General features: G+C 41.0%; 4 protein-coding genes across 4 annotated transcripts; 1 reads left to right on the top strand and 3 right to left on the bottom strand.

The window, feature by feature from the left end:
• Positions 1–22: 22 nt before the first annotated feature.
• LOC138584018 (free fatty acid receptor 2) lies at positions 23–2,342 on the top strand. The gene is made up of 2 exons (XM_069656129.1): positions 23–110; positions 1,125–2,342. Exon 2 carries the CDS (start codon positions 1,132–1,134, stop codon positions 2,029–2,031), a length of 900 nt encoding a protein of 299 aa, XP_069512230.1. The 5' UTR covers positions 23–110; positions 1,125–1,131; the 3' UTR covers positions 2,032–2,342.
• Positions 2,342–6,873, bottom strand: lim2.5 (lens intrinsic membrane protein 2.5). The gene is made up of 5 exons (XM_069656131.1): positions 6,828–6,873; positions 5,067–5,279; positions 3,039–3,188; positions 2,771–2,905; positions 2,342–2,403 (listed from the first exon to the last, which is right to left on the bottom strand). Exons 2-5 carry the CDS (start codon positions 5,242–5,244, stop codon positions 2,342–2,344), a joined length of 525 nt encoding a protein of 174 aa, XP_069512232.1. The 5' UTR covers positions 5,245–5,279; positions 6,828–6,873.
• A 2,775-nt stretch (positions 6,874–9,648) lies between these two features.
• Positions 9,649–16,332, bottom strand: vsig10l (V-set and immunoglobulin domain containing 10 like). The gene is made up of 12 exons (XM_069656702.1): positions 16,251–16,332; positions 15,611–15,940; positions 14,174–14,446; positions 13,819–14,079; positions 13,451–13,693; positions 13,070–13,348; positions 12,078–12,170; positions 11,488–11,718; positions 11,256–11,375; positions 10,215–10,255; positions 9,968–10,054; positions 9,649–9,875 (listed from the first exon to the last, which is right to left on the bottom strand). Exons 1-12 carry the CDS (start codon positions 16,321–16,323, stop codon positions 9,798–9,800), a joined length of 2,109 nt encoding a protein of 702 aa, XP_069512803.1. The 5' UTR covers positions 16,324–16,332; the 3' UTR covers positions 9,649–9,797.
• A 2,325-nt stretch (positions 16,333–18,657) lies between these two features.
• Positions 18,658–25,205, bottom strand: etfb (electron transfer flavoprotein subunit beta). The gene is made up of 7 exons (XM_069655759.1): positions 25,087–25,205; positions 22,949–23,107; positions 22,404–22,562; positions 22,258–22,320; positions 21,404–21,562; positions 20,993–21,208; positions 18,658–19,293 (listed from the first exon to the last, which is right to left on the bottom strand). The coding sequence occupies exons 1-6, from the start codon at positions 25,138–25,140 to the stop codon at positions 21,038–21,040; spliced, it is 765 nt and encodes a 254-aa protein (XP_069511860.1). The 5' UTR covers positions 25,141–25,205; the 3' UTR covers positions 18,658–19,293; positions 20,993–21,037.
• Between the last annotated feature and the right edge of the window lie 279 nt (positions 25,206–25,484).

Here is a 25,484-nt window from a genome sequence, read left to right as displayed (position 1 = left end):
ATAAGTTATAAACTGGTTGTCTTTGGGGAAAGGCACAGCGAGGCAGACAACACTGAGCTTTAGTTTTCTTTTTAACCTCTTTAACTCTTTTTGGAAACATCCAAATCTAGGTAAGTAGATATGAATAACTTATCAATCCTGACATTGCAGATCATTTTTATGAATACATTTCATCATCTGGTGTTTGGAATTGGAGCTTGAGAGCTGATTATAGCTCATTTTGTTTTGATATTACACCGCGATGGGAGCTATATTCATCATTACCTTTATCATCCTCATAGAAAAAAGAGGAGGCTGCACGCACAACTAAGATATTAACTATATCTACATGTTGTCTGAGCAAAAGCCTAAAGACAAAACTGTTTGACCAGACACTGACAAATAAATGTATACTGCATCAAAATAATTAACTTGGTTGTGATAGACTAACTGATGCTTTGGGTGTCAGCTCTAAGATTAGAACTCATAGAATTTGGGAATGACTTGACCATTTCAAGCCTTATTTCCAGGCTTTAACACTTTTGTTCGAAATTGTGTCATATACCCTTATAATGTTTGCCCATGAGGTATACATACAAGCTAAATTTTTCTTGTTTGGTCCACTACTGGCTGCATGGTGGTACAGTGGTTAGCACTGTTGCTTCACAGCTAGAAGGTTCCTAGTTCTAACCCCGTTCGGACATAGTGGGCCTTTCTGTTTGGAGTTTGCATGTTCTCCCTGTGCATGCATGGGTTCCCTTTGGGGACTCCGGCTTCCTCCCAGAGTCCAAAGACATGCTCGTTAGGTTAATTGGTGACTCTAAATTGCCCGTAGATGTGAATGTGAGCCGTAAAAAGGTTGTCTGTCTCTGTGTCAGCCCTGTGATTGACTGGCGATGAGTCCAAGGTGTACATGACAGCTGGCGTATGACAGCTGGGATTGACTCCAGCCCCCCCGCAACCCTGAACAGGATAAGTGGTATAGATAATGGATGGATGGATGGATGGATGGATGGATGGACGGTCTACTACTTACAGACTTCACAGATTTACCTGTGTCACTATATGTAATGGTATGATAATAATAGAGAATATTTTGTTATTTTTAACCACCTGTCTCTGTTTGTTTTCTTCCTTTGTTTTAGCATCATAATGGAGCCAGTGGTGAAGAGTGAGGTCATTCTCTCCGTTTACATCATTTCCTTCCTGATCGGCCTGCCGGCCAACCTCCTGGCGTTCTATGCCTTCTGTGTTAAGATCCGCTCCAAGCCACTTCCCACAGACATCCTGCTCCTCAATCTGACCATCTCCGACCTGCTCTTTTTGTTCATCCTTCCTCTCAAGATGCATGAAGCGGCGTCAGACATGAAATGGACTTTGCCCAACTTCATGTGCACCATCACTGCCTTAACCTTCTTCTCCACGATCTACACCAGCTCCTTGCTGCTGATGTCCGTCAGTGTGGTTCGTTACATTGCAGTAGCTTTCCCTGTAGTCTATCTTCAGCTGCACAAACCTGTGTATGCGATAGTTACCTGCGCTGTTATTTGGCTCGTCTCAGTGGCACACTGCAGCATTACTATCATCGTTCAGCACCACCCAGACCTGTCCAACGAAAATGGCATGTGTTATGAAAACTTCTCAGAAAAGCAGTTGAAGGTCCTCCTTCCGGTGCGTTTGGAATTCTTCATTGTGCTCTTCCTGATACCTCTTCTAATTTGTGTTTACTGCTACCTGCGCTGCATCTTCATCCTGTACAGCCGCCCCAGGATATCCCCGATGCAGAAGCAGAAGGCCATCGGCATGGCGCTGGGGACTCTAGCTGTGTTTCTCATTTGCGTGATGCCCTACAACGTCTCCCATGTACTGGGTTACTTCCAGGGTAAGAGCCCAAAATGGAGGTACTACACCTTGCTGCTTAGCACCTTCAACACCTGCATTGATCCCATCATCTTCTACTTTTCCTCCTCAGCATTTCACTGCACTAGTGAAAAGTCCATTTTCAGGAAGCATGTGTCAAAAGAACACAGACCAGCCACAAGCTCAAGCTGAGAGTTAAATAGGCTTTTAATACAATATGTACATATCCAGCTTCAATGTTACTATTGTTCTCAATATTATGACAATTCTATTAGAATGTGTAATGCTGTATAGATTGCTTCAACACTTCTTATACTTATATAAAACAGCGTCTGAGCTGCTTTTCATCCCAAACAATTACAAATAACTATAACATAAAAAAAACATGACTCATGTTCAGTGCATATGCAAATTTCCAAATTTTATTATTTTACATGAAATTCAATATTTTCCAGGGGAATTGATATCCTTTGCAGCCTTAACACATTATTTCTTGTTAACTTTAACGAGGGCCCGCCACTCTTCTGCACTCATGCATTCTGTAGGCACACATGTAGAATATACCTGCAAAACATAATGGCACATTACCAACTGAAAATGAGGTTGATGATTGCAACATATATATCGTTATATGGATATTCTTTTAGTTGCTGATGTATAATTCTCACTGATGGGTGAGTTTTAAAACATAGTAAATGTAAATGAGTGTGAAGCTGATGAGTCTGTGCTAACTTGTAACAAAGAGCAGCAACTTAAATACTGTGAATAAAAGTGTTTGTGTGAAATCACTGTAGAGAGAGCTTTTGTCATATCTTGCTGTCATGGCGACAACTGTCTTATGTTCATATAAGAACTCAAACTGGATTCATTTGTCATCATATAGAAAGAGTGATAACTCTGAACGCCACTGCACTCCTTTATTTGAACGAACCTGCAAAGAAGGTCATGAGCAGAGCCACCCAGCCTAGTATGTAGGACCAAGAGAAGCGCCAGTCACCGAAGCGCTTGCCCAGGAAGTTTACAGTCACTCCAGTGTAAATGGCCATTGCAAGCAGAACAAAGAGAGCTGGCATTGTGGATAGAGTACAACATATAGATTTACATGTTATGCAAATGTTCCTTTGTGGTTCTGGCAAATGAGATGGAGAAAACAAAATGTGTTTCCAGCATGACATATGTATTCAGTATCAATGACTTACTTGAAACAAAGAACATGATCCCAGCAGCAAAAGAGCGATTGAACCTCTCGAAGGCCGAGAAGTGGGCGAAGGAGAGGATTCCTGCGATGATGCCAGCAAAGCATGACATGGCAGAGAGGATCATGAAGGCGCGAGTGGCGTTCCAGTAGGCTGCGGACGAGTAAAACAAGGGAGAGGACACACTATAAAGAAATACGTAAGAAGATAAATAGAAAATGCTTGACTTGCAAAAATTTCATGGCAAAAGAAATATTTCCTCTGACACCTTAAACACAGGCTGACATTTTGTCCACTGGACTCACACAGCAGCAACAGTTACTGCTGTCATGCTGTTTGACGGCAGACAATCCTAACACAAAGTAGATATTTTAAATGATATTGGCACAAAACAATGATGAACTGGTCTAGTTTCATGAGGAGTATTTATTCAAATGCGTTACATAATAAACGACTTGAGGTCCTGGTTCATTTGTTGTGTGATTTGACTGCTATGTTCAGCTTAGTTTTATCTGTCAGCATCAGCAGTTAGCACACACTGCATTGAGTAGGAAGGGTAATTGCCACCAAGGCAAGATGCTGTTTTTAATTCAGCGTTATATTTAGTGTTTTCTGTGAGTCTTTATAAGCTGAATTTCATTACAATTATTCTAATAATGGAGTCAGTTTGAGGAAAACAAATCCCAATGATCATTTTAAACTCTTAGAGATAATAAAGCTGTATTTTCATTTGAAGCCAAACTTTTGGAGATCTACGGTTTGCATTGTAGAGTTGGTAAATCCACCGCTTTGGTCCATGCCTGTCTGCAATCATTTCATGATTCCTGAATTACATATCCCGATGACCTCAGTGATCTTCTGACTATTCGTCTGGTGTCACAATGTGGCTAACACTTTTGTTTTTCAGTGAAACCTCTTAATAACTATAGGATGGATTGGCACTACCTTTGGTTCAAACACTCGCGTCCCCACTTGGATGAATCACAAGAAGTTTGTTGATCCCCTTTCGATGTAGCTGCAGCTAGCACTATCATCTGTTCTTAAAGTAATAATCTTGAAGATTTTCATTTAAATAAATGTCTGTTAAGTCACTATCTGTTGCTGCATGAGGTAACACAATGGTGATTGAGCCTATGGCCCACTGATGAAAGCCTTTGCATTTGCAGTATTACAGACTGGGTGTCTGGTGCGACTTTCACGGAAAAAATCACAAGCAGCGCCCAGTTAGTGACGCGTTTACCATCACCCACCAGTGGTTGGTCTGCCAGAGAGGGTAGGCGGAGCTAAGCGGCTGCTTTTCCGCTCTCTGCAAGTGTTGCGAGTAAACAGTAATCTACTATGGCTGAACAAACAAAGGAAAAGATCGATGACTACAGATACAACTTCAAAAATAAGTGAAGATCCAAAGAAAAACAAACAAACTCGACGCTCAGATGAAGCAAACAGTCTGAAAAAGAAAGCGACTGTCAGAGAGGAAAATCAAGAGTTACAACCGGAGCCAACCGTGGACGTCTGGATATGTAGGAAGTGTACTCTCACAATTAACAATTATCGCCATTAAGTGCCGCCAAAGAGAACGAAATTAAAATATTCGAGATTGTATCTTAAAATCAAAGTATTGGAACAATTCAAATCTGACACAAGAAGTATTAAAAACATTCCCATTAGCTTCAGCTCTACTTTGTGTTCTATGCTAATTAGCAGATTTAGGCATGCTCGCATGCTAAACTACATGTTAGCATTGTCATTGTGAGCATGTTAACATGCTAACATTAGCATTTGGGTCAATGGACCGTTGTAACTAAATTCAGACACTTGACTGGCAGGAGACTCTTTAATGAAAGGTGTGAATATATATTTTCCACCGCTGTTGCTGTCGTTTTATTCTGCCTGTTTGCATTTCTCATACTATGAAAGTCCCTATTGGAGTCTTTTCATTGTGCTCAATAGTGTGGACTAGGGAGAGTTGCAGTGTCTCAGGGAGACTCAAGGGACATTTTTAAGGGTCAAAGAAGACATTTTCCCACTTACCAATGCTGTCAGTCTGCATGTAGCACTTGCCCGACATGCAGTACCTCCACAGGCCCTGGTGGGCAAAGCTGCCAGACAGACGGTACTGCATCCAGTAGTCTGTGGCTGTGGAGACCACCAGCAGGATGTTCCCCACGATGGCACAAAATAGGCCCCCTCCCATGAAGCTGTACATCATGAGTGACACTATGACAGTTGTTAAGGCTTTATGCACTGTGCAAAAGAAAAGAAAAAAGGAGTCAGTGGTGCAAGTGAACCTGTAATGAAGCAGTTATTTCCTGAGGCAGGTTTGTAGCTTTAGTTTGAATGTTTATGCATCGTTCAATGGTTGAAGGAGATCAGAGCGGCCTGAAGGACAAGATGCTCATGGAGGAAAAGACACTGCTACAAAATGAAGGGTTATCTTTGAGATACACTAAGGGCACCTTGACTTAAGTATCTGATGAAGAGACAGTTCTCCTTAGATTTACCCAGCAGGACTGTAGGGTTAAACCAACATGACCACTTTTCTAACAATTACTTTGAGGCAACTTTAAACCTCTATAGGCCTTTTCACAGCAGACATTTTTACATCCAACAGTAGGAAAAGCGCAGGTATTTATAGTTGCATTAATGATGGCTGTATTCTATTTAGCTGCTTCACTTTCATGGTCCTGGTTGTGTGCATGCTGACTGCCTGTTGTGGCTTTCTCAGACACCTGAACAGAACAGAACCATTGTTAAAGTTATTTGTAACGCCTGTGCTTTTCCTCGTGTTGGATGTAAAAAAGTCCGCTGTGAAATAAGCCCATACTTCCTCAAAGATAAAGGTGGGTCCCTTTTTTGTTACTGGGCAACAAGTCAGAAACATTTGTAGTTCCTCTTCTAAGAGAGACGCTGTCTGAAATTACATTACAAGGATGTTACAGCTACTGAATGTTTGGATGCAAATGTGCATATGAAGTTATCTGGGCTTTCCAGTTAGCTTAAAAAATAAAGCACACCTGGGAGCTGCTGGCCTTCACAGAGCAATCAGACCAACCACAATATGATCAGCTAATAGCAACAAGCTCTCCCTCTCTCTGTCTGAACATGTTTTTTATACTCACTGCTTTGGTTAAACACACAGGTCATATGTAAATGTCCGAGTCTCATATCAGAACAAAGCCTTTAAACAGCACAATAACCTCACAAACAACTCAAACTGCTGTTAGAAACAATGATTCTAACATCAAATGTGATCTGTTTTTGGTGCATTGAAGATAAACCTGTAATACCATGCTCAACCGGCAATAAGGTTTAGCCTGCAATAAGCCATAACATGCTGTTCTCAAGTATGACAACATCATATTGATATAAACTGGCCAGAAACATTTGCATTTCACAGCAGGAACATCTAAAATATCTGTTCCGATCTGTCCCGCAATTCTGCTGTAATCTATCAGGGACAACATGCATCCCGCACACACTCGGGTGGAGGCTTTGAACTCCATACATTTATCTGGACATCTGAGACGAAGCAGATGAACCTTGAATCTGCAAGAGAGATTTAGAACAAGAAAGCAAATCTAATTCAAGTGTATATTAAAAAGGCACATTGCATCTAAATGATGTGAGCTCAGTCCTGAAGCTTGTCACCATCCCTTGGTGAAGGCCCTCTTGACCCCCCTGTGAGACTTACACTGCTTAACGTGCCGTGTTATGCAATCTTCTTTATTATTTTTACTCCTGACTCTTTTCTCTAAGTGTCACCAGCAGATAAAAGATCTGACATCTTCTTACCTGAATTCCTCAGGATAAATCGACCCTCTTAAGTATCAGGCTTTCCTCAGGGAAAGAGTGAGAGAGAGTGCAAGCCAGGAGTGAGCGTCAAAGAGGAAGCCCTAGGCTGAATTCCAAAAAGTTATCCCCTCCACTTTTCTGTTGATGGAGGCAAAATCCTTTAAAACAATCAGCACAGAACAAATGCACTTGAGCTGGTGGGCCGCAGGCCACGTGACTCTTTCACACTGAACTACATGGGAGTATTTTTGGGGGGTCAGGGGAGAGGGGAGGGAGGGGTGATGGTGTCGGGGGATGGGGGGGGAGGGTCTGGGATGTGAGGCCGCTGCACTGCAGTCCGTGTCTGTTGTTCTATGAGGCATTCTGGAACTGTGGATGTGCAAAGGCTTGCAGTACTGCGGCGGTCAATGGAACATGCTGAAGCTCACACTTTCTTTCAGTGTGGTCGGGGTGTGGTCACGGGGACGCATACACGCTTAGAACAGACACATGACCAACGAGCTGCTTGATAAAATTACACCCTACATGAACACAGTGGTATACATGTTCACCCTGAATATGTCATGATATTTCGGTGACATTGCACTGACCATAGAAGGCTGCCTGATGAACATGAATTGAACAGTCTTACACCTTAGGTACTAACAATTTATTAAGATTGCAATGTGTGGCGCATGCATTGACATGGCTTGCACACTTCGTCAAAACATGCACAGCTTCTACAATGATGTATCTGTTAAGGAAAAATAAAGTGAGCACTGCTCATACTCAGGAAACTTAAGCATGCATTCGGTCTTGATCAATTAAATGTCTAATTATTTTATCAACAAAAGGATTTTTAAGTACATAATATATTTAACATAAAACTGCCTTCAACCCAAATATTGTGAAAGATAAAAAATAAAGCCAAAGGAGATTTCAACATTATAAAAATGGTCAACAACTATATTAAAAGCAGCCATTTAGGGTGTTTGCATCACCACTTGGGGTTGGGTATTTTGCACAAGTGACCTCAAAGGAAGCCTTCAGCTAAACTTCCTCATTTACCTAATCAAGACTTCCTATAATGGAGCATTTATGAGAAATGTCACAATGACTTTAACGTGTCAGCTCAGAATTTGGTGGAGGATGTGTCATCATTGTAGCCTGTAGTGCAAAACATTCACAATGCAAATGTGACAAACTCAGGGCTCCAGGCAAACTAGACTTAAATAAATGGTTTCTGAAAAAGCCGCGTGTTTAACCTGTGGTCTGTACATTTATATACATCTGAAAAATACACCTTGAATGTGCAGTGGTGCCAAGATAACACCTACGACCAAGCATGATATTTATGAGCACCAGCTGCATAAATCATCACACTGAATTATTAATGTGTACAGGCTTGTGACCTTTACTCGTGACCTCTCTCAACTGCTAATAGGAAGTGCAATAACCTTTAATGTAAAAAGGATGTAGCTCTCTCTTTTATAATAACCAACATTATAGAGAGCTGCCTTGTCTGAGGTGAAACACTAAAGCAGGCTTAATTGTCATGTATACTACAATCATTGGGGTGTGTTTGAACATGGAAACAAGCATAAATATAACATACAATCTTGTAAATGTAGTTAGGGCATGTTTCACACCCTGCCTTGGATGTTTACTGAGGAGGAGTACCATGATGCTTTAGCACTCTTTTACCGCAATTTCACACTTTGTCCAATTAGCATGTTGGCTTCCTCATTTCATAATGGCAAGCGCACTTCCTCAAAGTAAAGTATACACGAAAGATGAGAGGTTGTCTTCCATTTTATTTAACCAAAATGTGCTACTCTTTTACTGTAATGTTTACAAATGTTGAAAACAAACTTTTTTCAGAATCAGAAAACTTTAATAATGTTCTCGGTAATCAGGTGTTTACCTCATAGTTTGGAAGTCACGGCAGTTTATCCAGCCTTGTGTCCTTTGATCTATGAAGCCCTGTATTTGAAAAGGAGAAGAAAAAGAAGGCATACTTTATGAATGCTAGGTGATTTTCCACTCACATGCCCAAAATACACACATGCAGCAACACTTACAATTTATTGGTTTGAGTACCGACAACCCTATGATTCCAAGTCAAGACATCACAAACTGAACTACTAATGGCAACCTTTTAATTATATGTCGAATAATGTTGGTATATACAATCATAAAACCTTCTCATTTCTTTTCTTAGTAAATAGGAAAGAAAGATACAGGCAGGGAAAGACTGTATGAACAGCACTCCGTTCATGATGATGCATAGATGTATTTAGGGCTACTCAGCAGCGCCATCTGCTGTACAAATACTGTACATACATGTAAAAATAAAACATGTTAACTTCTGGCTGCTCTTTAAATGCTTCTTCACAACAAAAGGAACCAGCCTGCATCGGGGTAATGCCTGTACCGTTATACTGACTCACAGCTAACATTGAGCAATTTCCTTGATGTGCAATGTTCTTATCAGTGTATCTAAGAGGGACCGAGGAGATAAGCACTATTAACAAAGGCTCAGGTTCATGGGATAATCGTTTTCACTCAATTCCTTTGTTCTCGCACTGGAAACTTGATCGACCTTCTAATAAGCAGTCACAGTTGTGTTAAAGAACAATCCAAAGATAACCTAAAATAAAAATACATTACACTTATCAATATGTTGACATATAGCAAGTCCAAGTATCACACTCCAACATACTAATCGACCTTGGACAACAGTATGGTAACAGATGTATTTTAAAAGACATCTATGGAGACGAACAGAATAGTTTAAACTTGAATTTATTATGAATAAATACTCTTACAAACCGATGCAGTTTCATTTAGTAGATTAAAAGGAAAAGCGATACAAATTTCCATATTTGAGTTAAAATGTTGGTAAAAATATAGAAACATCTCTTACATTTAAAATAAAACATAAAAATAGAGCATGCTGTACACAAACAATTCACACATCAAAAGCAAATTTCAGACAATTGTAGCAACTCTGACAGGAGGAGGAGGAGGGACAAAGGAGGGGAGAGCCACGGATCTTTCAGAGGGAGTCTGAAAGAAAACACACACACAAGACAGTTCATTCACTGAAAATGACCAAATGCCCAATCTTCCACCACAACGTGTTTGTTTAGAAAGCCTACCAGCTGTAATCTGTTGTAATCCGGGGGAGACTTCAGCCCTCCTGTCAGCAGGTTATGAGGAGTTGAACCTGTTTGTGTTGTTATTGCCTGTCGGTGAAAAGAAAAGAGGTTAAAGAGCTAACCAAATGCAGAATAAATGCATTATATTGATGACCATTGATATAAAGAATATTCTATATAATTAACTCTCCATATGCTATAATTCAACTGTTTATTTTATTATATTGGCTGGTGAGCTGAGTCTTACCTTCTCAACTGCTCTGGAATGAGGATATTTTGTCTGCCGACCTAAAAAACACACAAAAAAAGATCAAAATATTTACAACTGGATGTAAAGAAAAGTTGATTTGTCACCATAGTTATGGGCTGATCTATCATCATTATCATGAGTCATACTTATAACATCATTAATAACATAATTAATAGTTGTTTTTTTAGCTAGTAATAGTCACAGTCAGTCATTTCTGCTATTATTCACATTGCTACTATAACTCTGCCTGCCTGCCTGCCTGCCTGCATCTCTCCCTTTCTGTCTCTCCCTCTATCCCACTTTCTCTGCCCTTCCGGTCGAGGCAGATGGCTGTCCATCATAGTCTGATTCTGCCGGAGGTGTCTGCCTGTTAAAAAAAGGACGTTTATCTTGCCCCTGTCACCAAGAGATTGCTCATGGTGGATTAATGTTAGGCCTCTAAATATGTTAAGGTGGTGATACATGTAACAACTTTTACATCAACATGACAACATCAATGTTCAATGTTGACTGTACATTTTTATATTGAAAAAGGTCAACCTCCTCTGATCTGGACATGTCAGCTCAGCAGCGACCTCTTGTGGTCAACATGCAGGATTACAAATGCTCCAATCACAGCCCAGATTTAGGGTCATGTGATCTCTCTGGCCTGAAAAATTGCAGTGGACCGAGGTGAAGGAACTTATCCTGATAAAGCTTTACTCTGGTAAGTGAATGTGTGGAGAACATCTGTCACGTAAAAACAACTGAATATAAACTAAAAACACTTTTGAGCTAGCTTAAATGGCCGTCTTACGAGTTGCTATGGTAACGCCGTAGTTGTGACTGGAACTGAGGAGTACAGAGAGCCTTGTTGCTCAAAGGCCTGTTGCCTTGTGTCTCATCAAGTTGCTTGTTGATGTTTACGTCGTCTGTTGATGTATATATATGTGTATCAACACCTGTACAAAAAGAGCAGTCTAGATCTGCTCAATATGTAAAGTGCCATATGACTGGGGGCTATATAAACAACATGGTTAACAAGTATTCTTCACTTACTTCTGTTTTTGTGGCAGTAGACACAGAGGTAGATGAAGCCAACCAGCAGGAGCAGGAAGAGGAGGCTGCAAGGGATTCCAGCTGCAATTCCAGCAATGGCTGGCCCACTCAGCCCTTCACCTGGCATTACCAGGACAAACAGAAAGCAGTAATGTCACTACTGTAGCATCACTGAACCCGTTATAAGAAGCTGAAGCAGCTCTCTTCACACAACTTAAAAAATGTGCCGTACCTGGACCGATTCTGTGGACCTCAGACGGCTCTCCTTCAGTCATACGAGCTTTGGGGACAACACGAAACCTGTACGTCGACTGCGGATCGAGGACAAAGATGTCCGCACTCCGGGCAGAGCCGGGTTTCTGCTGGATGGTTTGAAATCTTTTTGAACGGCCTTTAGTTTGGGGGTCTGTTTGCTGGTGATTTTTGCTCAGAAGGTCTGGTCCTTTCATCTGGATGTCAAACCCTTTCCCAAATCACAAAAGTCAGATCACAGCTGCACCAGCTGTCAGTGTTACAGGCCTGTTTGATTATGTGAACACAAACTGACTTTGCGTTTTGCTGTGCTTTTGTCCTTAACAGTTTCTTTCCCTAAACACAGCTCTCTGCTCAGTAAGAGGCTTCACACATTACACAATATTTACACCCCTATCTTTGGTGTTAAGTTTCTGTTTTGTGACAGGATTCTTCCCGGAGGAGTTCTGCTGAGACATACGAATTCAAAACAAGCTGGTTGGGTTTGTGACATTTTAAGATAGTCTTGTAAAATAATAAATCAACCTGGAGCTTTACAGAGCTGCCTCGAAGAGTTAACCACGGTTTTACCTGTAACAATAGACGTAGGCGGGACCTCCCAGGTCAACGTGGCGATGGTTCCATCTTGATTAGGGAACAAACTGGAATCTGAGATTGACGGTCCTGGAAAGAGAGGGGTTGTGAGCGAGGGAGAGATCAAGAGAGAGCAGGAGAGGGGGGTGAGGGTACACCAAGACTGAAGAGCTTTGTTTAAAGGGGAAAAAGCAGTCTCAGGTATTACTTAACTCTGTCTGAGGGCCCTTTGTTTCCTTTTACTCTGGCAATGCTCATAGTGCTCACGATAACAAACTAAAGGCAACAGAGTAGATACAGTATAATAAGATGGCATAAACAATCACTGTAAGTAGGTATCAACAGTAACGTCAAAATACGTTGTTAAAGTGATAATCTTAAAGATTTTAATGTTAATAAAAGGTCTGTTAAGTCACTATCTATCGCTGAATGAGGTAGCACAATGGAGATTGAGCCTATGGCCACCTGATGAAAACCTTTGCATTTGCAGTATTACAGACTGGGTGTCTGTGGCGACTTTCACGGAAAAAATCACAAGCGGCGCCCAGTTAGTGACGCGTTTTCCATCAGCCAGCAGTGGTTGGTCTGCCAGATGAAGGCAAACAGTCTAAAAAGGAAAGCGACAGTCATCGAGGAGTTACAACCGGAGCCAACCGGGGACGTCACACATGCAACACTGTCTGGATATCTGGGATGTGTGCTCCCCCAATTACCGTTTATCACCAAAGAGAACAAGATTATAACTTTAAATGTAACTTATAAAAATCTTCATGTTAAAGGTAACTACAAACTGCCCATATCTGCTTCACGTAGCAGATTAAGAAGTGCAGCATTTCTCGGTGAGTAGTTGAGTAGAAGTCACATGAAACATTGACCATAGTGACGTAAAAGTACCTGGAAACTGTATTGAACAGCAAAACCCGTGGTAACTTTCCATCTCTTCCTAATTGTCACCGGCAAAAAACAAACCAAGTAGATTAATTGTGTACCTATTAACTGAATTTCTCTCCTCTGGCTGCCCAGTGGGTTGCGGCAGGTGCAGGTGTAGTTTTCCTGCAGGAAGTTGCTGATGTTGTAATCACGTATCTCGAGCTGCGTGGTGTTGTTGCTGATCTGGTACTTTGTCCCGCTGGTGACAGCTTGGCTGCCTTTCGACCATGACACCACAGGCCTGGGAGACGCCTCACTGACGCAGAGGATCGTGACCACTATTTTGCCATCAGAGTCGACTGTGGTTTCCACAGCTGGTAGGAACTTCACGGGACTACCTGTAATAGGTGAGGTTTTTGTTTTTGACTGATGTCACCAATGCAAATCATGCAGGAGTTATTATTGATGACCATTAGGTTGATAACAAGTCATGAACTTACTTGCAGTAACACTGCACTTATTCTTTTCAATCGGGTGCTCTGCCATGCATGTGACAGTTTTCCCAATTAAGTTATCTGAAGCAGTGACGGTCAGGCTGAAGTTTCCTGCTCCACTGCTGCTGTTGCTCAGAGCTGGGAAAAAAAGCTTAGCCTGTGGGGCTCCCCCCGACCACCAACACTGGTACTGCAGGCTGATGTTACTCATCGACTGCACAGAGCACATGGGATTCCCTGACGGACTCTCTGCCCAAAGAGAAAAGGGTCAGACATTATTAAGGTGAACCAAGCAGTCTGCACATTTTGCCCTGAAAATAAAGAATACTACGACCTAGATGCACTGAAAATTAAAAGTAGTGCTTTTTACGCACCATAAATGTTCAAAATTATGCTCTTTTGCAGCTGATCTTTCGTCTTCTCGTTGATTAGCATGCATGTATAAACTCCTCCTTGGCTGGTCTGCACATGTGTTAGATTTAGGATGCTGGAGTTGGAAATGTTCTGACCTCCAAAGACCCACTGAACAGTCGGCAGTGGGACTCCCTCAGCCCCGCAGGAGAGGCTGAGAGAGTCCCCTAAGATGTAGAAAGGCCGAGCAGGATTGGCCTCAAGTACGGGCTTCTCTGGTCCATCTACAGCAGACAGCAAAGAAGAGGGGGGAGAGTTACAAGAGAAGGGGGAGATACAAACAGAGACAGAGGTTAAGAATAAGAATATTAATCTTACAGAACAGAGTGACATTCATATGAGCTGTCACACTGCTGAAGGGGTTCGTCAGTAACACCGAGTACTGTCCTGTGTCGCTTCGGGTCGGCCCGAGGATCACAAGGCTCTTCTGTTCAACTAAATAGTGCGAGTTGTTTTTTATCTCTTTGCCATTGAAGAACCACATCTGCTGCTCGACCACTCCTTGCAGCATGCTGTGCTGCAGCGTGAAGCGGTCTGTCCCCTCTACGGCAAAATCAGGCTTTGTGCTCAGAGTCACATTCCGGATGATTTCTGTGAAAAGAAAAAGTAAGGGATGTTGGAGTAGGAAGATAAATTCATAAGTCATCACTGTTATTATACCCTTTTTACTTTCACTTTGTAATAGACCAAAATGGCACTGAAATGTTTCTTTTTTGTTATACGAGAGTAGAGATGTTCTGATACTATTTTTTCCCCTTTTCCGATACCGACACCTAGACTTGGATACTTCTGCAATAAAAGAATAAACATAATATTGGTGGAAAAACACAGATTTCTGATATTTTGCTAGCTTTGACTAACCTTACCTTCTTTGCTCGCACTATCCTGTTGTTAATTATTATTTTTACACTTGTTTTTTTTCACCTGAAGCCAGTTGATTTTTGGAAGGCCGTATGGGTAAGGTATTGGACCAGTGCAGTGACTGGCATACTCTTGATCGTTGCTGGTGTTGTATTAATTCTGCGTCTGCTAAATGAACATGTAACATACTTGCCCGAAACTGCATTTTAAAATGTTATTGGAGTCCGATAGTGATACTGGTATCTGTATCGGAACAACTCTTCATGAAAGCTTTCATAAGTACATCTTAATATTCTTGGCCACATTACACAGTGCAGAGGGGATCACCTATAGGTAGCCCTGGAGCTTGGAGGGAGTCTTGGCCTGGCATAAGCCTTGGACAAGGATTGCACCCGGGTTCCAAGGAGAGGCAGTCACCCGACACCAAACTGCGTCCATTAAATTTCATACATTCCTTACATGTTAGATGGTATACAGTCAAGAGTTTCAGCAAGATACTAGAAGTATATTTGAGGCATGACTCTTGAATATTGAATTATAATAATAATATTTCCAGGGAGTCCATCCTGAGTTGAGGAAATTGGGGAATTTGTAAACCATTTTACCTCCTTCTTGATCAACCTTTAACTACATCAAGCCCAGACACACTTCTGATTTGCACAATTCAGACAAACACTGTTCTAACTCACAACTCTAGACCTTTTAAAATCTAAGGTCAAAGGTCCCAACGTTGCCCAATCCCGTAGGTTTTCCCTTTTTGTTATAGTGCTCACAGCGATATAAACTGTGGAGCAAGAAGATATAAAATATGTCCGATGGTATCAGGTAAACAACATTAACAAATTTAGGCAGCCATTAAATCCAAACTCAAAGCGCTCTTACTCAGGTGCTTACCAAAAACATTCAGAGTGAAAGTAGTCGATGCCTTTCTCAGTCCAGACTTGATGATTTCCAACGTGTAGTTACTGCTGTATTCGAGTGGCACATTTACAAAGGTCAGGGATCCATTTGGCTCGACCCTCAGCACGTTCCTTCTGTTCTCAGGTATGACTGCTTGAAAAGTTGAATTAATAGTCCATGTGGCGACAGATACATCTCCCATGAACCAGGTAACCACTGGGTCAGGGGCACCACTGAAGGACACAGCCAGAGTCACATTGTTACCAGCTACAGCATTCACCAGAGTGGGACCAACAGGAGAGACCACCAGCTCACAGTGTGAACCTGTCAGGGTGGAGACAAGAAATCAGGTTAATGAGGAATTTATCTCTTAATTCTCGAAATCTTTGATGGGCAGTCCAAAGTGAAAATTTAATCAAAGCTAAGTGAATATCCTATCCTTAAAAGAGTAGGTTCTGAATAAGCTCGAATGGTTTACTATTGTTAACAAAAATTAACATTATTAGCACATGCCTCAATTATCAAAGTCCATTTTACTTCTTTTACATATTTGCTAGGCTATAACTGGGAACACGCACAACAAAGCAAAGAAATATTAAGCTAGCAAACGTAACACGTGTAATTTGTATCTTACCTTGAAAAGGAAAGCTAAGTAAAATGCACAGAAAAACTGCGTTTAATCTCTCAAATTCATGCAACTTCGTCATTTTAGTGAAACAATACGCAAGCCGAGAAGCTCAAGAGATGTAAGAGTACCCCAGCGACTTAAAGAGTCTTCGGTTTCTTAAATATCTTCCAAGTAAATAACAACTGAAGCGGAGAAATGTCCTTGGCGTCTTGGGCAGCACTGACTGCACAGCCTGTGTATCCTCCTGACTGCTCTCGAGCTCTAGCTGTCGGCAAGGCGCGTGAGTAGCTCACCTGTGCTGACTCAAAACCTTGATTGTGCACGTGAGGCCACGCCTCTTATCTTATTTCACACAACAGTACCTGCTTTTTTTGCGTTTTTTATTTTATTTTAAAGAAGACCACATTGTTTCAGTTTAATTTACTTTAAACACGGTGGCCGTTTTAACATTACATTAAACTAATAAATTGATATCTTTTTAATTAAATGTTGTTAAAGCTCCAGTGAGGAGTTTTTCACTGGTTATGTAACAGACTGAAATTAATTCTGATTACTCTATATGACCTACACAAGCAAAGCAGACCATCAGCGACAAGAATGATCATTTCTATATAGTTATTTTTAATGCCTGAAACCGCTGGTGGGAGGTAGGTGTCAATTAATTAACCTTTGTTTACATTTTCCAGGACAAAAATTTAAAGTGAGTGATGCATATGAATGTTAAAGAAAGCAGGATGAGATTTTTTATTAAAAATACCACTTAAGCATGTACAGGACAAAATCAGCAAAGAGATAAGAGGTACGGCTTTGTCCTCAGGGGGCGCCAAAATCAACACAAACCGAGCTCCCTGAAGTATCGTAATGGGGTTTCTCAGCTGAACTCTGTCTTGCTGGTACCCTCATAAAAACATTAACTTGAAATACAGTAATGTGATCCTTGTCAGCTGACCCGCATGTTTTCTGATATGAACTCAGGCGTCATTTTGTCCTTCATGGATGGAGACCTGAAGTGTTTTATATTAGAAAAAAATACATTTTAAAATGAATAATCACATTTATAAACAGGAGTGTGTGACATATGATGTATAACATAGCCGATACATTGTGAAAAAGCATGTATAAACCAGTCATTATTATGACATATTTTACCCTGCTTCATTTCACAATATGATAGTTTATTTAGTTCTATCCACGTTTTTATTTCAATTCACACCCTATTTCATATTATTTATTAATTTCATAAGTAATAATAAAATGATAATGTGTAAAGAAGCAGAATGAAATAACATCAGTTTTAAAGTTGTATTGGATTTATTCAGTTTCTGCCTTGTATGAATATATTGAAAACTGGTGTTCCATTTAATTAAGGTTACCATGTTTATTTTTTTCATTGGAACGGTGTTGGTCAAACTTTCTGGTCATATATGATGATTTCATTTGTGGTGCTTTTTCCTAACATTTGCATCAGGCTAAGTATTTGTAACAGACCTCAGTATAGTGCAATATGATGAAGCAGTAACACAAACTGCAGCCTCCAAAATGACTTAATCCCACTCCATACAGCTGACATTACAACCTTGTTAAAGAAAGGATCTGTCACAGATTGTTGTTTTTGATGGATAAACACGTAACCAGTTGGTGCTACAAAACTGGCAATTGTGTGTTTGCAAGATTTATCTAAAGTGCTGTTGCTTGGTTCTACATGACGTGGAGCAAAAGCTGGTTTCTGACAAAACATAGCATGGTGTTATGTAGTAAGAGGAAGGCTCAGCGCGAATAAATCCAGCAGGATATGATTCTAAAGCCAAGAGGTCGCTCACTTTCACCAGCAGTCCTTCAACAAGACTAGGTCAAAACCTAGTATGTGGCTGACCGCATCAGGTCATTGTGCGCTTTTGTGGGCAATGTGTTACAAGGACTGTCCTTATGAGGTGATAACGTGTTTGACAGCAGGTGTGCGCTGCGGACGTAGGTGAGGACAGCGGACGAGCAGCTACTCCCTGAACAAAGCATCCAGAGCCCCATAGACCGAGAGTTGCGTCAGTGGAGGCGTCATGATCCGCCATTGCAATGTCGCAACTCTCTCTCTCCGGCTCTTAAAGTACCGTCACTCACTCAGTCTGTCAGTCAGTCACTCAGCCAGTCACATACAGACTCGTGTGTAGGGCTGTCCCTGGCGGTCAGCCGCACATATAGCACATAGGAGTTCACATTTAAACATCTTAACTGTTACATGTTCAAAAGTCACAATTTTCCAGACGTCTTACGCTTCGGTTTTCTCAGTCACAGGCATAGCAAGATTTTGCAATTCTTGCTGTAACATATTGTTAACTGAAGACTTCTTCCCCGTGCAGGTTGCTATTATAAGATCAGAGCTAATTATGCACATAAAAAAAAAAGAGTGACAGGTGTATTTAGATATGAAAAAGACTGGCTGCTTTATTGTCATGTCTGTACAATCAACGGAGAATTGAGGCGCTTACGGTAAAATTCAGATTTATGATCATCTCATGTGTTCATAATGAGGGACGCTGTCTATGCAGCACTGAAACCCGGTTACACAAACTATACAAATTAGCAATAGACTTGTACTAATCTTGAACATCATTTCAACATGTTTGGGTCCATATTTACATATAATTTACAAAAACTGCACCTCTTAACATGTGTGACAACAGATATACAAGATTAAACAGCAACTGTTGGTGAACTGCATCGTACCGGTGGCGTTAATGTACAGTGCAACACAAACAGAAGCATGAAGGATAGGAAGTTTCTGGGTTTCAATTTTTGCATAAAGACTGTTAAAGTTAGATCTGTGGCATATGATACAGAGGAAGGAAGTTAAAATGCACATAAAAGACGAGATGATCCTTTGTGTTTCTCTGGGGCTGCTGGGGGACAGTGTGTCTCATTACTCCTCCTCTCCTGTCGGTACCTCCTGCACATCCTCAGGAGCCACAGTCTCAAACAGAGGGATTAGACCAGTGCATAAGCTTCTCCTCCCGGCGTGCTTATGTGAAACAGTCCAGTTATTCATTAGAGAGTCCTGCAAGGAGAGAAAGAAACGTAAGATATGCAATTCAAGACAAGAGCTGCAATTAAAATCTTTAATTAGTTTTGCTTTCATCCCCATAAGATACACAAAACTCTTTGTCAAAGCAATTAATTAGTATTTTCTACAATGAAGAGACGGGAGTAAAATGGATATCACGATATTAATATTCCAAGCAAATCCATCAATAGAAATTCTATTTCTCATGATAAGAGGAAACTATGCAGCCTGTAAATACAAGCCTGAAATGTATGAAGTCATAAGGTATTCATTTACCGTAAAAGTCGGTGTATAAGACAAACTTTTAATACATTTTTTTTCATCTAGAATGAGGTCTGCGTCCTATACACCAGTGCGACCAATATACCAGAATAAAATGCAGAGGGGCATGTTATTGTGTTATGGTATTTTACACAGACGATGAAGCTATAATCTAGCTAAAGCATTGTCACAGACATGCGCCTTCATGATCGAACATCCTCACAACAATCCACGTTACCATAGGCTAATCTCAATTCCTGCACTTTTGGTTTGCAGGACTGCAATCTCGCCATGGTGAAAGTAGATGGTAGGCTGTAATTTGTGTGTGAGTTAAAAAAAAAATTTAAATAGTGTTGAAATAACTTGTAAACATGTTTTTTTTATTAATAAATAGCTATAGAAAACATTTTTTCCCTCTGGGATATCCCCAAAAACAGTGTCTTATATTCCAGTGCGACTCATATTCCAGATTTTACGGTAAATTAGTCAATAAGTATTAAATGCACCCTTTCATATAAACCATACACTAAAACTTGACTTGCTCACTCAAAAGCATATAAATATATCAACAGATATTTTAATAATGTATATATATATATAAGATTCTACAGAGAGCAGATATATACTCTAATATCATTGCTTAACATTAGAGCTGTAATGGTTAATTTCTTATTAATTCTCCTAAAATAAGCTCATTAAATGTCTACTATTTTGATAATCAAAAGGATTATGATGCTCTAATCAATCTAAAAGAAATTGCCAAATTTACTTCTTCTTTTTTTTTTAAGATTATTTTTTGGGCTTTTTATGCCTTTATTTTAGAGAGAGGACAGTGGATAGTGGCGGAAATGGGGGCCGCATCGAGGACTATAGCCTCTGTATATGGTCCCCGATTTAGCCGCTGGGGTAAACCGGCGCCTGACAAATTAACTTTTTAAGAAACAATGTAAAATCCGTAATATAAGTCCCACCGGAATATAAGACGCAGTCTGTTTTTGAGAGGGAAAAATGTTTCTCAAGCTATTTATCTATAAAATCATGTAAGGAGTTATTTCAACACTATTTCAATTCATTTCATTTAAAACACATTTGGTAGTTGAGCTCAGCCTACAGTAACGCTGATTGTTGTGAGCATGGCGGCTGCACTGGCGATTATGATGGCGCATGTCCATGACAGAGCTTAAAGCACCATTGTCTGGGTAAAATACAATAACACAATAAAATACCTCTCTCTGCATTTTATACTGGTATATTGGTGGCACGGGTATATAGGACCAAAAAAATGTATGAGAAGTGCATCTTATACTCCAAATTTTACGGTAGATATTCACAAATCATTGCAAACCATTTTGTACTGAGTCTGCTGGATCCTTGCTTAGTTCTATTAATCTCTCTTTCGAGGCTCTACTTTGGTAACAACAGTGATACTCACCCTGCTGCTAAATTCTGAGCTCCCCTGCTTATCCTCCTGAAGCCTTTATACCCTTCCTGCATCTTTCAGTTTGCCCACCAGGTCGTCCACTGTCTCCACCTTCATCCCTGCCTCTCTCTGCGGGGGCTCATCCACTCTCAACACCTCCAACCGTGATGTGAGGTCTACCCCTAAGTCTGCAGGCTTCACGTTAGCGATCTTTTTCTTCTTGGCTTTCTGAAAGTAGGCAAACATGGGAGAAAGGTTTTGTACGGATCCTATGTGATTTAATAGTTTATGAACTTTCAGTATTTTAAGCACTTTGTTTAAAAACAGTATATTTCAATCCAACAATAACAGATTGGGAATGCCGTGTACAGAGTAGGAGTATTTCCTGCTGTGTTCTTGTCTCTTCCTTTCCCTGCTACCTACCATGATGTTAGGCAGGGTGGCATATCTGGGGGTGTTGAGTCGAAGGTCTGCCGTAATCACTGCGGGTGTGTTGATCCTAATAGTTTCCAGGCCGCCATCAATTTCTCTCACCACTTTAACCTTGTCTCCTTCCATTGCCAACTCTGATGCAAAGGTTCCCTGAAAATACAAAGTACAAATGTATTAAATCACAAAAACAAACATGTAGAAACATTGTCAAAAAGGACTATCTGTAAACTGTGAATGTTCTTACGTCATTATTTCTAACCCTGCAGTGTAACACAGTAGGTTGGTGTGAGGTTATTTGAGTTCACGAGACTGTCAACGTGCCCCACCTGCTGATTGGACTATGTAACTACATTATAATTTGTCAAGGTTAAGTGAGTCCTCAGAATGAAATACTTACTATGAAAGGTAACGGGGTCGGTGACCAGAGAAATATGAAAGTAATTATGTTATGAAAAACAGTTTGAAACAGTGACGACGTTAGAAATCAGCCAGCTAAAATGTCTGGATTTACATGTAGTGTATGTGTTCAGGAATCTGATGCACAGTGCTGTGATATGACATGTAAACAAAGAGCTCCATCTATTGGCCAGCCAGTGTAACTTCAGCTGTCCAGGCAGCCTTTGACCTGCTTTCCTGATGTGTGCAGGAACACTGCAGCTCTTACTGACTCCAACTAGTCTCTGCTTACTGTGATAAGGCAGCCAGGACAGGAGCACAGCCTGAAGAGAAATTGAGGCAATCCTATTTACAGTAACAACTTGGGTTCACCGCCAAACAGCTGTTCCTTTTTGGGGACAGGTTGGCTAGGTCCTGATAAGACCAACTATCCAACAGTTATAGCTCACCTGAGGCCAGTCCAATAAGGCTGCCGTCATCTGACCAGTCTGATTGCAGTCATCATCGATGGCCTATGAAAGCAACACAAGTCACTAATTAAGGCGGCAGTCTTACAAATTGACCACAATATGAGAACAGGAAGTGCGATCTTAACCTGTTTGCCCAGGATGACGAGTTGAGCCTCCTCCTTCTTGGCCAAAGCAGCCATGATCTTGGAGACTTGCAGGGGTCCCAAAGATTCATAATCTTTCGCAGCCACTTCCACATGGATGCCTCGGTCCGCTCCCATGGCGAGGGCAGTACGAATAGTCTCCTAAATGAGGAAGAGATACGGGTGAAACAACCTGCATTAGTGGGAAACAGAATAATAACTGGGTGACAGTCATTTCTATGAAGACATTTTTACGATGATATCTGTAATGAGGAAAATTGCACATTAAATGTGTCTAATTTTATTAGTTATTACTCAAATTTGATCAGCATTTGTTCCATTTTATCGAGCCTAAATCAGCAGGCTGGCATATTTCCCCCTAAAAGAGTATTACAGATTAAGCTGAAGCCCAGCAAAAAACTATAAAGAGATTAAAGGCCCTGGAAAGAACTCCTCAAGAACTAGGCATCCTGCCACACCGCACTGTATTTCTCTAGGACATTGATTAACAAGCCCGGGGTGCAGAGTCTGCCCCCCATCTCACTCACCTGCGCTTGCTGTGGCCCGCAGCTGACAGCCACAACCTCCTTAATAAGCTTCTTCTCCTTCAGCTTGACGGCTTCTTCCACCGCGATCTCACAGAAGGGGTTCATTGAGTGCTTAACTCCATCCGTCACCACGCTGCTGTTGTCCGGCTTCACGCGAATCTGAGGGGGAAAAAGAAGACAGCAGGACAGAGTCACTACGGGGGCGGCTGATGACAAACAATCCGTGCTACCTGGATTCTGGGGCAAACTTTCTGACAGAATGACTCACAAAGGAAGTGAGCCAGGAAAAGTGTGTGATAGTTAAAAGGCAAGGTATGTTGGGATGCATGTTTAAACAGGAGTCCTGTTGTTGCTGGTATGTTATGTTACTTATTTGGATAAGCTCTCATCTCATCGTTTGTTACGCTGCATTGCTTTACTGTTGGAAAATGATAGAGAACAACTTCCCCTGAGGGTGTCAAACACATGATCTTGTAAAAAAGTTCAGGTGTTCAGCAGACTGTTCTGTGGGGTGTTACACTTTATGGCCAATAGTATGTGGAGCATATGCATGTTTTAAGCCAATGCTGTGAACATTCATTTGCTGCTATAACAGCCTCCGATCTTCTGGGATGACTCCACAAGATTTTGAAACCAGGCTGGAGGGGTTTTGATATTTTTTAGTCAAAAGAGCAAATGACAGGTCTGGTGTTTGTGCAAATGTTTGGCGATATAGGCCTGGATCAAAGCCCACTTTCCAATTTAAGTCAAATGCATTTGATGCTCTTAAGGTCAGGGCTCTGTAACAGAGTTCTTCCGCACTAAAACTGGAAAAACATTTCTTTATGCATGGGGGCACCGCCTTTCCCAAACTGCTGCCACAAAGCTGGAGCTTTTTGACCGTCTATTGCCATTGCATATTCTAAAACTTTATGATCACCCTAAAACAATGGCAAACCAAAAGAACACAAAGTGTATGAAAGGAGGTGTCCAAACACTTCTAATCACATAGCTGACATTTGTCTTATATCGCTGCATATGCACAATACAGTTCAAAATACTCATTCTTACAACAATTGAGCCAGACCAGTATGCGAAACACAATCTTGAAATAAGTCATCATCAGAAACAGGGGTGGGACAAAATATCGATATCGCAATATATCGACGTCCCGACTGGTGTGCTACAATTATCGTATCGCTGGCGCCAAATATCAATATTTCAGAGCTCTAAACAGATCTCAATTTGAGTCATTTGAGTGAATAATACAATAATTCTGCACTTCACCTTTTTAGTGCCATTTTGTATTCTTCAGTTAAGCAGATATCGTGATGTATCAATATAAGATTGTCTTGCAGTAGGCCTATATCAATTATTGAAGAATCTCTGTATCGTGATATTATTATTATCGTGGGCCACGTATCGCATATCATATCGTGAGTTACCCTGCGATTCACACCCCTATTCACAAATGACCACACATCAAACATTGTATACTGATTTTAGAAGCCATGATCTGACATAGCAGAGATTGAGCACAAATTAGTCAAATTAGACTTATTTCATTTTGATCATGTGTTTGTCTAATAATGGTGGGAATAGAGGAAAGCTAGAAATGTGCCAGTATAGAGCACTGAAACTGTACTGATCCTGCTGCGGGCAGCTGGAGCTGGAGTGTTCTTGATGTTACATGAAACAGCTGAACAAAAGATATTGATTATGGTTTTGTGTCTCATCTTCAAGAGACAGTAAAGGTGACTGAACGAATTTGTGTTATAGACTTATTTAAGGTGCTGAAAATCCCCTAAGCTTGTTTTTCTTAACAAGAGTTGTGAATTGTTTTGCCAAACATTAGGTTACACAACTTGAAAACCAGACAACAGGAAAGCAGCTCAGGTAACCAGCAGGAAGTCATTACATTGTAGCTAACAGTTATTTAAATCACTCTTTATGCTGCATCCTGAGAGACGTCCTTTTGCTTCAGGCTGAAAGGTTACTTGTCAAATATGTGAACAGTTAGCTAGTTGTACTCCTTAGCACTTGGGACACCGCCAGCTGGCTTCAGCTGGCTAACGACAGCTAGCAGAACACAGAAAAGTCAAGTGAATAAGCGCAAGAATAAATATTTGTTTATATTTTGAACAGAAAAAGGACATTACCTTAACAGCATAATCAATGACACGCTTAACTCCAACTAGAACACGGCCAGACATCGTAGCTGAAACGTTTAACTACACAGTGGTAGACAGCTAACGTGAAAGAGTCACCGCAATAAACCTTCACCCAAGGAGGAGAGGTCGGAAGTATTTTACGGGGACTCCAAGGGGAGGACGCTGAGGGGACCGCCTACCGTTCCAGCCAGTTAGAAGCTAGTAAGAGAAAACGCTTCTGTCACCGATTGGCCGTAACGTGATTGAAGCCGTTGCTAAAATAATCAACCACTCTGTCGGTGTCGGTGAGTGAATGTCATTAAAAACTAAATGAGGATTTTTGGGAAAACGTTCAATTCCCTATAATGCCTACAGTCGATTGTCTGATTGCTTTGCAATCGCCGAAA

Source organism: Semicossyphus pulcher, unplaced genomic scaffold (assembly GCF_022749685.1).
Source record: "Semicossyphus pulcher isolate SPU_LCO1_2020_fin unplaced genomic scaffold, fSemPul1.0.p SCAF_9, whole genome shotgun sequence".
NCBI classification, from domain to species: domain Eukaryota; kingdom Metazoa; phylum Chordata; class Actinopteri; order Labriformes; family Labridae; genus Semicossyphus; species Semicossyphus pulcher.
Note: the sequence above shows the minus strand (reverse complement) of the source record. Positions and strands in the feature narration are given on the sequence as shown.

What these genes read in the sequence shown, in the direction of transcription:
- LOC138584018 (XM_069656129.1), top strand. Translation starts at nt 1,132, where the DNA reads ATGGAGCCAGTGGTGAAGAGTGAGGTCATTCTCTCCGTTTACATCATT.
- lim2.5 (XM_069656131.1), bottom strand. Translation starts at nt 5,244, where the DNA reads ATGATGTACAGCTTCATGGGAGGGGGCCTATTTTGTGCCATCGTGGGG. An exon ending in GATCATGTTCTTTGTTTCAA is followed by an intron (nt 2,906 to 3,038) that starts GTAAGTCATTGA and finishes CCACAATGCCAG; the next exon opens with CTCTCTTTGTTCTGCTTGCA. An exon ending in GCTCATGACCTTCTTTGCAG is followed by an intron (nt 2,404 to 2,770) that starts GTTCGTTCAAAT and finishes TATGTTTTGCAG; the next exon opens with GTATATTCTACATGTGTGCC.
- vsig10l (XM_069656702.1), bottom strand. Translation starts at nt 16,323, where the DNA reads ATGACGAAGTTGCATGAATTTGAGAGATTAAACGCAGTTTTTCTGTGC. An exon ending in TAAGTGCAGTGTTACTGCAA is followed by an intron (nt 13,349 to 13,450) that starts GTAAGTTCATGA and finishes CACCTATTACAG; the next exon opens with GTAGTCCCGTGAAGTTCCTA. An exon ending in GGTCCACAGAATCGGTCCAG is followed by an intron (nt 11,376 to 11,487) that starts GTACGGCACATT and finishes TGGTAATGCCAG; the next exon opens with GTGAAGGGCTGAGTGGGCCA.
- etfb (XM_069655759.1), bottom strand. Translation starts at nt 25,140, where the DNA reads ATGTCTGGCCGTGTTCTAGTTGGAGTTAAGCGTGTCATTGATTATGCT. An exon ending in GCGGGCCACAGCAAGCGCAG is followed by an intron (nt 22,563 to 22,948) that starts GTGAGTGAGATG and finishes TTCCTCATTTAG; the next exon opens with GAGACTATTCGTACTGCCCT. An exon ending in TCGTCATCCTGGGCAAACAG is followed by an intron (nt 22,321 to 22,403) that starts GTTAAGATCGCA and finishes TTGCTTTCATAG; the next exon opens with GCCATCGATGATGACTGCAA.